General features: G+C 44.5%; 2 protein-coding genes across 4 annotated transcripts; one reads left to right on the top strand and one right to left on the bottom strand.

Moving 5' to 3' along the window:
* Window positions 1-960: 960 nt before the first annotated feature.
* wdr54 (WD repeat domain 54) lies at window positions 961-5,566 on the bottom strand. Of its 2 annotated transcripts, none has more exons than XM_083672698.1 (10): window positions 5,510-5,566; window positions 4,464-4,764; window positions 4,247-4,309; window positions 4,021-4,087; window positions 3,837-3,893; window positions 3,617-3,744; window positions 3,231-3,331; window positions 2,974-3,136; window positions 2,774-2,848; window positions 961-2,640 (listed from the first exon to the last, which is right to left on the bottom strand). In XM_083672698.1, exons 2-10 carry the CDS (start codon window positions 4,686-4,688, stop codon window positions 2,509-2,511), a joined length of 1,011 nt encoding a protein of 336 aa, XP_083528824.1. In that variant the 5' UTR covers window positions 4,689-4,764; window positions 5,510-5,566; the 3' UTR covers window positions 961-2,508. The 2 variants fall into 2 exon arrangements, with proteins under 2 accessions (XP_083528824.1, XP_083528825.1); XM_083672699.1 differs by having other exon boundaries at window positions 4,464-4,714; window positions 5,510-5,550.
* Window positions 5,567-5,735: 169 nt separating this feature from the next.
* On the top strand, window positions 5,736-9,706 carry arsk (arylsulfatase family, member K). 2 transcript variants are annotated; one of them, XM_083673368.1, is made up of 8 exons: window positions 5,736-5,849; window positions 6,048-6,177; window positions 6,361-6,520; window positions 6,851-7,133; window positions 7,280-7,451; window positions 7,650-7,874; window positions 8,208-8,432; window positions 8,708-9,706. In XM_083673368.1, the coding sequence occupies exons 1-8, from the start codon at window positions 5,742-5,744 to the stop codon at window positions 8,974-8,976; spliced, it is 1,572 nt and encodes a 523-aa protein (XP_083529494.1). In that variant the 5' UTR covers window positions 5,736-5,741; the 3' UTR covers window positions 8,977-9,706. The 2 variants fall into 2 exon arrangements, with proteins under 2 accessions (XP_083529494.1, XP_083529495.1); XM_083673369.1 differs by having other exon boundaries at window positions 8,208-8,478; window positions 8,708-8,756.
* The last annotated feature ends 1,288 nt before the right edge of the window (window positions 9,707-10,994 follow it).

The raw sequence follows: 10,994 nt of genomic DNA, 5'->3' as shown, positions 1-10,994 counted from the left end.
ACCCCTGTATCCTGGAGATTGACTGTAAAACTATTTCACTTGTTGTTGTTGTTGAGTGACCTCTTCACCATAAAGGAGTAACTTATGTACAGTATGGTTCCTATTAGATACACCAGGGTTCATGGGTGATTATGAATGGTTAGTAAAGTCACTTTTAACTCTTCACACTACTGTAGCAATTTCAAGCTGTGACGGCTCTGTGAACTCCCTATAACCCAGATGTCAATACATATTCAAGCACACACACACACAATCAGTTTTTGAAGAGGAAAAACAACAACTCAAATGTAAATTGTGGGTGGCCCGTCAAAACATTCAGTAACAGACCCACAGTAGACCACTTGATTTGTCAGCTTGAAACTTTGACCTCCTGACCGCTCGGCCTCTAATCATGTAGAGTGAACAGACTGAGCTCTAAGCCCTGTCTCTTTCGTAGCATTGACTGCCTGCTCCTCAGAGTACTAGGGCCTATCTCAAACCTTACGATGTAGGCAGATCAACCCTGATAAAGAGCCCCATCTACTGGCAAGATTGTAAACTGCAAGCAACGGCACTTGCAGCCATAAAATGGGAAAAGCAACTTGGCGGTTTCAGTTTTTCCATTGCAGGCAAGTTTCACACAATGACAAGAATACACAAATTAAATCATACAAAAAACATACATGTAAACATACAGTACCAGTCAAAAGTTTGGATACACCTTGCCAAGAGTGTGCAAAGCTGTCATCAAAGCAAAAGGTGGCTACTTTGAAGAATTTAAAATATAAAACATATTCTGTTTGTTTAACACTTTTTTGCTTACTACATAATTCCATATGTGTTCCTTCATAGTTTTGATGTCTTCAATATTAATCTACAATGTAGAAAATAATAAAAAATAAAGAAACACCATTGAATGAGAAGGTGTGTCCAACCTTTGGACTGGTACTGTACAAACATAAATGCCCAGCAAAACTGATATCTGCAATAAATATTTATTTGTAAAGTTGTTTCATAGTTACAATAAATTATATAAAGTGATGATGGGTCATATTTAAGACTGAATATGTCTTTTGGAATGTAACATATTCAAACTGAATGATGAAAGACCTACATTCACAGAAATAACATAATATATTACATACTATACAGTATATGCATACCTTCTATAACAATGCTATACTGAAACACTCTACATCTACATTGTGCCATAGACACTGTGTCTGCAGTATACTCCCTTTTACACAAGAATAATGTTGGGGTTGGTTGAATTTCAATTCAGGAAGTACATTTAAATTATGATTCAATTATTATAAATGAGTAATTTATTTTCAATTATTTCTCAATAAACTGAAAATTATATGTCTTGTTTTTTTTTACAAAATATACATTTTTGAATTGTAAATCACTACCTGAATTGGCTGTATTGAAATGGAACTGACCCCAACCCTGGTAAACAACGGAACTTGTTACACTACACTTGTAGTTACTGGTTCATTACACACACTCATCTCTGGCCAGCGTGGAGGGAGTGTGTCAGCACATACAAGAGTCTGACTGGTTCATCTTACATCTTACAACAAGTCATCTCACTCACGTACCAAATAGTTTCACTATTAGTTCTCACTAAATATTAGTTCTCACTAGTTCACTATTAGTTCTCACTAGTTCACTATTAGTTCTCACTAGTTCTCACTAAATCCTGGGTAAATACCAGCTGAAACAAAGCTGTCAAATAAACAGTGATCATCTTGTCATCTCAGCACTGCAATGTCAGCAGACATGATAAGAAACCCTTATTCAGTCTGAACACTTGACTACTGTCCATAGCCATGAAATCTACAATCAGAGGTCCTTTGGTTAGGACTTACTGTAACTGGTATCCTTTTTCACACTATCTTGCCAACCCAAACAATGTGAATCAGCCTAACTTTCTTTCCATACAGTATATCTATTGTAGCTGGCCCCAGAGGGCGCTATTGGGTCAGTTGAGCTCTCTTTTACAGAGCCACGCTGCACTGGAAAGGGCAACGTCAATATGTGAGCCAGTGCAGTAGGGTTCAGGTCAGCAGATGATTCACTCACTCAGACAAACGTACTTGTGGTAAGTCGCTTTGGATAAAGGCGTCTGCTTAAATGTCTAAAATGTAAAAATGTAAAGCATGATAAGAGAGTGAAAACTCTATGAGGGACATAGGGCATGGCTGTTAGCATCTAGCCCCTACTTGTTTCACAAGAGGCCTACGCAACAAGGCAGCCACCCTCTTGTTCTAGACCTCTCTTGGGACATACAATGGCACTCACTAGCCCATGAGAGAGGCTGCTGACACACTCCGTTCACGTGTCAACCTCACACACACACACACACACACACACACACACACACACACACACACACACACACACACACACACACACACCTCACACACACACACACACACACACACACACACACACACACACACACACACACACACACACACACACACACACACTCTTCTCCGGTGGTCGGTGTGTGAGTGGTGCCTCCTAGGCCTGTGTGTAGCGGATGATCTCACTCAGGTCGTAGCCCGTCACTGCGAAGGCGTAACCGTCTCCGTCACAGAACTTGGCCCCGCAGATCTGTGTATCTGTGACACACTCGTTGTACATGTGGGTAATCTGTGGGGTGGGGTGGGGGAAAGAGAGAGAAGTGAGATGGTCGGACTGATTGGTAGGATAGGACACAGCATCTGTGTGAGTGTGAGTGTGTGTGTGTGTGTGTGTGTGTGTGTGTGTTATTGTTTGAGTTTACCTCCACACTGTTGGTCTCAGGGGTCATGGTCAGGTGCCACACTCTCACCAGAGAGTCTTCAGCAGCAGACAGCAGCTTGAAACATGCACACACACGCAAAGAAAAATGGCCATTCGGATCAGAATTCCCCTATATCTTATACATTTAGGTAATGGCTATGTATCAGAATTTCTTCTTTTTACTTCCTGCGTTCATCTCACCAGGCCAGAGAAGGGGGCGATGTCTAGGGAGTAGATCCAGCGTGCGTGGGCGTTGACCTCTGCGTGGACGATGCCCGTTACGGCCTCGTAAAGGCGGATCTGGCCCGTGCCGTAGCCTGCCACCACTGTACCCTTCCACAGCTTTACGGAGGAGCAGCTCATACTGGGGGTGTGGGGGGGGGGCAAGGGGTTAGCAACACCACTTTGCTGTATTGCAAATCATCCTCTAGCCCCCTAGCCCTGAGAAATATACTCACTCAAATCCAGGGATCTTGTTGAGCAGCTGAAAGTCCTCCCCTGACTTCCACACACAGAGTAGACCAGAGTCATCTGCACTGACCATGTCAGCAATGCACTCCTGGGGTAGGAAGGGAGGGAGGGTGGGAAGGAGGAGAGAGAAAATAAATATCAAACATAATAGTTCACAGATACAATAATCAAGCATATCCATCTGTCTAAGTGTTTGTCCTCATACAATTAGAATCCATAGAGCAGACATTCCCTTTGGAAACAAATAGTCCTTGATGGGTGTACTGACAGCACATCTTTGGTGTTCCAGCCAAATGATCAGGGTCTCAGCCTGAGACCCACAGGGGTCATGTCTGTTCTATTAATTATTTTTCTTAGTCGGTCCCATTCATACCAGGCTTCCAGAGCATTCTGAGGCCATGTCTGTGATGGTCTCCTTGTGCTCCTCAAGCACCTCAGAGAGAGTGATGTTACTGCCTTTGCTGGGGACGTCGAACACAAGCACAGCACCAGATGACACGCCTGTAGAAAGAGAGAGAGAGGGCAGAAGAGCTGGAGAGAGAGAAACAGAAAGAAAGAGACCCGGGGAACCACGGTTCTCATACTGTACTTACCCACACAGATGTATTTCTCCCGCACTGCAGCGATCCCTCGAGCGAACACCGCCTGAGCTGGGAAACACAAGGGGTGTGTCAGCATAGTCTACAGAGGCTCACTCACACTCACACACACACACACACATACATTTTTGTGCATTTTAAGGAGTGTTGGGTTGAGTAAGCATTTGAAGAGCTCTACCTGTGGGGGTTTCAGGAGTGTCCAGTGCATGCCAGTACACCATTATGGAGCCATCAGACTCATACATCTGACACAAAGACATACCATTTAGTTAAACCTAGTGAAGAGAAACAGCCCCATTAAACATTTTGAGAAAACACACACACACACACACACGCACACACGCACACACACACACACGCACACACACACACACACACGCACGCACACACCTTGTCTAGCTCACCTGAATGCCTTTCTGAGAGGTGAGCACCAAGAGATCACGAGATGGGAGGACACACCAGGCTGCCTGAAAGGGGAGACAATAGTTTTCACTTCAAAATGATTACATTAAACTGCCATCTTCTACCATGTCACACTTCTCTTTACACACGTTGACTCCACCATCAGTTTGTTATCCCGAGACCCCTTCGGACCAGCCATCCTGCTTGGCATTATTGTACCTGCATGATGAGAGAGGAGCTGGTGGCCACGTTGCCCTCTTTGGACTGCAGCTGGCGGTGGGAGTAGCTGAGCCCGTCCCAGGACGCGCTGACCATGTTGACCACGTTGGCGTGTACCACGGCGAAGTAGGTGAGGCTCCGTGGGGCTATCCGCAGAACGCTCAGGTTGTTGTAGAGTGCAGACGCGCTGCTTTTAATCTGGATGCTCTTCTCTTTGTGATACATCTTTGACTTTCAGTCAACCAACTCAACTGGGTAAATAGGGAGGGTGCAAATTGTGTTGTTACTGTTTGTGTTAATTCTGGGGAGAAATGCAAAAAGAAAGCTTGTTAGTATTAAAAAAAGGAGACAAATGTTTGAAAATATAAAGTCATCGCTGATATATTGTGATTGGATTGGCCAAGCTTCCCACTGCATTGCTTTCGCAATCATGTTGTGACAGATATGTGATTTCTTCAAGGAAGGAGTGTAAACAGGGCCTGTGTAAGGGTGTGATTATGAAACATGTCGAACAGTGAAATAAAGGTACACTTGCAAGCTGGGTTACATATCTCTTACAGATAGCCTAGGATATGTTGCCAAGAGTGAAGGCTGTGTCCCTGGCCTGGGGAGCAGCAGTGACACATTTGGCCTAATCGCCAACTAGCCAGCCGCTTAAAGGGATTGTTGGCCAGTGGTCACTTGTATCAGAGCTTGTTGTATCAGGCTAATCAGCTTGTCTCTTGGCTTGTGATGTTAGCTGCACACGCTAATATCTAATAATGTGTCACTCGACGAGCGCCTTGCTAGCTACGTTACATCTCATCTGACATAATGGCATATTGTAACTCGGCAATCTAACACATCGCAAACCAAAACGAGACTGCTAGCTATTTAGTTAGCTAGCTAGTGTCTAGCAAGTAAAGAATCTTTGGAGGATCGATGCCACTGAAACTTGCTGAGTTGAGACTACATAACCGCATCATCATGCCGTCATCACGTATTTGCAAGCTAGTTCGTTATGCCAGCTATTTCGCTCACGGAATAGACATTGATCAACACGTTACCATTTGTTTCATTTAGGAGATCACCACCGCGCGTCCTTTGCAGCCATAGTGACAGCTCCACCCCAGCGTCCTACGTCACACGTACTACTGCACTCACGTGATCAAAATGTAAACACGGCAGCAGAGATGCAGAGCAGCAGTTGAGTTGACAAGAACAACCTCACCGGGACACTTAACTCCCTTCTCATCGTCACCTCCAAGTCGTGAAGCAACCTGCAACTCTACTGGAGTCATGATTGGGTTCTGTTTAGCTGTCCTTATTCTCTCTCAATGTCATGGATGTCTGTGCCAAAATAGGACAAGCAGACCCAACATTGTGATGGTGATGGCGGATGCATTTGTAAGTATTTTGTTTGACTCGTACTTTTAAGGGCTTTCTTTGGGCTATTTACAGTTCCGCTTTGTACTGATCTGTTGATAACTCTTGTGATAACTCTTGTGATAAGCGGATTTGGCCACTGCAGCTGTTGTTCCTCTGCTATTATTCTCTAAATAACAGTTGTTTTTCTCCATCTCTCTGGTTTTTCTCTTTCTGAAGGATGGGCGATTGACCTTCGACCCTGGGAGTAAAGTGGTGCAGTTGCCATACATTAACTACATCAGAGAGCTTGGCACCACCTTTCTCAATGCCTACACCAATTCTCCTATCTGCTGCCCCTCCAGAGCAGGTACCATGCACATCTCAAATATCCATTCACAATGCAGGGCTATACCAACCCACAACTCAGATACACACTTCATTCAGCCTATATACAGGTATAATTGAATGTACCCCAGAGAAACTCCAACCCCTGTCTGTTTTAAACTGTGCACATTTCACATGTTGAATTAAGATTGATTTGTTCTCACAGCTATGTGGAGTGGTCGCTTTGTCCATCTAACTCAGTCATGGAATAACAACAAGTGCCTGGATCCCAATGCTACGACATGGATGGGCCTTCTACAAAAGAATGGTTATTATACCCGGAGTATGGGGAAGCTAGACTACACATCAGGAAGTCACTCTGTCAGGTAGGTTGGCCTGTGAGAGGAGAATGTGTCTATAACACATGTCTAGCATGTTTATAACATGTGGATATACAGCACCGATGGCATCATTTAGGGACAGGGTGCTCACAAAGACAGCCACTTTGTCTGAGAGATGAAGCCTCGTGCATGAACAAAATATTACTAATTTTCTCTTGGACTTAGACTTCCAACTCATCCCTGTGTCTCTGTGTCTCTGTGTCTCTGTGTGTCTGTGTGTCTGTGTGTGTGTGTGTGTGTGTGTGTGTGTGTGTGTGTGTGTGTGTGTGTGTGTGTGTGTGTGTGTGTGTGTGTGTGTGTGTGTGTACACCCCAGCAATCGAGTGGAAGCATGGACACGAGACGTTCCGTTCCTTCTGCGCCAGGAGGGCCGGCCGGTAACAGAGCTGGTTGGGAATGCGTCCTCAGTGAAGCTCATGACCAAGGACTGGAGAACCACTGACAGCGCCACCCAGTGGATCCGCCACAGCGCTACGTCTCTCTCCCAGCCTTTCGCCCTCTATTTGGGCCTGAATCTGCCACACCCCTACCGCACAGACTCCCTTGGCCCCACCGCTGGGGGGTCCACATTCCGCACCTCCCCATACTGGCTCAAAAAGGCATGTTCACTCACTAGATTGAAGTCTTATTACCCCTACTAAGTTCCATGTAACAGTTATTTTGATTCACACCTGCAGTTTGTTAATATTGTTACGTTCCTTCCACAGCTTCTCTAACAAGAGGTTCCTGTCCTCCTCACACACAGGTATTGCCAGAGCTCATCTCGATTCCAAAATGGCTGCCCTTGTCTTCCATGCACCCTGTAGACTACTACTCCACATTCACCAAGAATTGCAGCGGTAACTTTACAGAGCAGGAGGTCCGAAACATACGAGCCTTCTACTACGCCATGTGTGCTGAAACAGACGCCATGCTGGGTTGGTAACTACTTACTTTTGCACTTGCTGACTTTGCGTACACAAGGTGGGCAGGGTTTGCACTAGATGAGTCATTTGGTTTTGTTACACCGGTCAAGCCAAATGAAGCACACCTCACAAGTATTTGTGAGTATTTTGAGAAATATTGTCCAGGCCGTCTGCTCAAAAGACACTGCCATTCTCTGGTTGTCCTTTCAGGCCAGGTCATCTCAGCGTTGCGGGACTCTGGCCTGCTGGACAGCACCGTGCTGGTCTTCACCGCCGACCACGGCGATCTGGCCATGGAGCACCGACAGTTCTACAAGATGTCCATGTTTGAAGGCAGCTCCCATGTTCCCCTGCTCATCATGGGGCCAGGGGTGAAGGCTGGTCAGCTGCTCAGCCAACCAGTGTCCTTAGTGGACATCTACCCCACTGTCATGGGTAAGTTAAGAACAAATCTACCTTTAGCCCCTACTCCTTAGCCACTCCTGTGGATCTGAGAGGATTGGAGAGGTGGTAAATATTTATATACCTCTCATCCAGAGGAAAAATAATTAACCATTGGATATGCTGCTCTGATGCACCCAATCCTTTCAGATCTACAGCGGGCTATTCTTAGGGTGAAACATGGGGGTATTTGAGATCTTGTTGCCCAGCAGATCCTCAGACCATCAAAGCAGAGGCAGTAGAGATTGGTGGTGCCTGTTGCCTATTTTCCCTTTTAGGTAGGAATCTCTTTAGTTAACTGATTCTGTGCCACATTAATTTTTGCAGATGTAGCGGGCATCACTGTGGCATCACCAAGTGGCATCAGCGGTCACTCCCTCCTTCCTCTGCTGTCCCAGCCTGGTGGAGCCCGACCTGGTAAGACCCGTCCAGACTGGGTACTGAGTGAATACCATGGCTGCAACGCCAACGCGTCCACCTACATGCTGAGGGAAGGCCGGTGGAAGTATGTGGCCTACGCAGACGGCCAGAGTGTCCGTCCGCAGCTGTTCGGTGAGCCACTCAAAGAAACATAAGAACTGCCAGGAAGAGAGAGAGTGTGTGTTGGTTTTATTGCTTTTTAAATGTTTGTTTTTTAAATTATTTTTACCAGACTGGTCAATTATAAACCAATTCTTAATACAATGATGGCATGGCACTTGCAGGCAGGTTTCACAGACAAAGATTAAGACAAAGATTTACAGTGGGGAATGTCATTGGTATATTACAGTATCTAATCATCCCCGCCAATTCATAGAGATGACTAATTTGATGTTGTCGTCCCCCAGACTTGACAGCGGACAAGGAAGAACTTCACAATGTGGAGTCCAAATTCCCTGACGTGTGTCGGCGTCTGGACAAGTTGCTGCGCAGCACAGTAGATTACCCACAAGTCTCTCTGGCGGTCCACCACTACAACAAACAACAGTTTAAAGCGTGGCGCAAGAGTCTCAGTGACAACTATACCCTGGTCATTGCCAACCTGAGGTGGCATCTGGACTGGCAGCAGGATGTGAAGAACAATGAGCGAGCGGTCAATGACTGGCTGATGACATGATGTTAATCATAGTGAATTGGATTTACTCACTGCTTTTCCAGACGCTCAAGCTGCTTTACATTGCGGGAAACTGACCTCATCCATTGTGTAGCACCCACCCACTTGCCGCAGCGGGTTCCAGATAGCTCACCACACAGATAGCTGTCACAGTGGAGAGATGAGCAGTGAATTGTGCTATTCCAGATTATCTCAGGAAAAGCTCCAAATATCAGTGCTTTAAGTGTCCTGTCTTGATTGTATATGATTGAGTGTTAACATGACTCTCCAGTCTGTCAGTCTATGCAATGAGCAATAATCGTTCCTCTGGAAAACCCAACAGACGGAAGCGGGCCTCATGTTGAGTCATATTATTTTTATTGTGGTGGTACGAATTTAATACATTATTTTTATAGCCTATGGAGACCAAAATAAAAAAACTTGTTTTACATGTAGTTCCTCATGTTACTTTTCACTCTGCATTCCTCAGCGACAGGAAAGATAAGTCTTTACATTTACCATTGAACAGTTGCTCTGGACATCTGTCTATACTATTTAGCTGCCACTTTTATTCAAAGGGACTTCCAGTACAGTCAGTGCATACATTTTTAGGTTACGGTCCCAACTAAGCCAGAGGGGACATCTCATATAGTGGACAGTGAAATGTTCTTCCTTGTTCTTTTGTTATTCACTCTTGTGATGGAACTGTGATCATATTCTAGTCTGAGTCATGATGAGACGGTCACTAATCAACACTGGGTCTCAATTAGAGTGGAAAGTACAAATGAACAGATCAGCAAACCCATACCCTGCTCACTATATGTACTGTAAAATCACACACAGAGACATGCATCATTTACTACAAGTGCAGTCTTATAAGTTACTTTGGGTGTTGTTAAGAGTGTGTATGTGCTTCCACTTTTCAAATCATCATCTTATTGTATTTTCAGCAACTTGAGCACATTCCAGCAGAGCTTTGACATGAGTGAAGATGAGCTGACAAACTGTATTGTCAGCATCACTGATATATTTAACTCAGTGTATCAGAGACCAGTGTTCCATGTCACTGTCTCTTCCCCCTCAGCACCTGCAGTAGGTCCCAGCTGTAGCAGTGCAGTCACTGTGCAGTCTGACTGAGGGAGGTTTTTGTACGGCTCTGTATCACTGTGTGAACACATATTTACTATTAGGATAGTGTAAACTCTGACAGTAGTAATCTCCTGCATCTTCAGCCTGGACTCCACTGATGGTCAGAGTGAAGTCACTCCCAGATCCACTGCCACTGAATCTAGATGGAGTCCCAGACTGAAGTGTTGTAGCATAGTAAATGAGGAGTTTAGGAGCTTCTCCTGCTCTCTGTTGGTACCAGGCTAGATGGTTATTGCCATACACATTACTGCTGGTTTTACAGTTCATAGAGACTATGGTTCCTGGGAGAAAAGCTTTCACTGCAGGAGTCTGAGTCACAGTAACTTGTCCTCTGGATTCTGGAATAAAGCATGACATTACCAGGACATTAGACCACATTCATCCAGAGATTATGTTGTTCAAAAAGGAACTGTTAAAAGCACTTTCAATATGTCAAAAATCATCCATCAATTTAATAAAAAATAAATCAGTAAATCAAGTTTACCGTGAATCCAGAGAGCAAGTGTCCAGATGAAGATGGTGATAAAAGTCATGGTAGTTGTGGTTTCTGTTGACAGCTCTCAGTCATGAAGTGTTCAACTCTCTGGGCTATAAGCACTCATGGAACCGTATGTCAGATGAAAGTATTATGCAAATGGACGTTTGAAAATCTATTTATGTCGCTGGGGATATTCCCTTTAGAACTATTTACTATTAAATGTGCTTTATCCTGTATGTGAATATGTATTTAGATGTTTTGATAAAGTATGATAAAGTATTCTTATCTTAGACAGAAATAAATCATATACACATACTGCTTGTGTGTATTATCTGATGAATTGAATTATAGCTATTTCAAGGGTAAAACATCCTTTTTTAGAACTGACTATAATGACATTCTCTGGAAAAATTGT

The sequence above is a fragment of the Argentina silus genome (genome assembly GCF_951799395.1).
Source record: "Argentina silus genome assembly, chromosome: 7".
Lineage (NCBI taxonomy): Eukaryota > Metazoa > Chordata > Actinopteri > Argentiniformes > Argentinidae > Argentina > Argentina silus.
The sequence above is the reverse complement of the archived record's forward strand: the minus strand, read 5'-3'. Positions and strand labels throughout refer to the sequence as shown.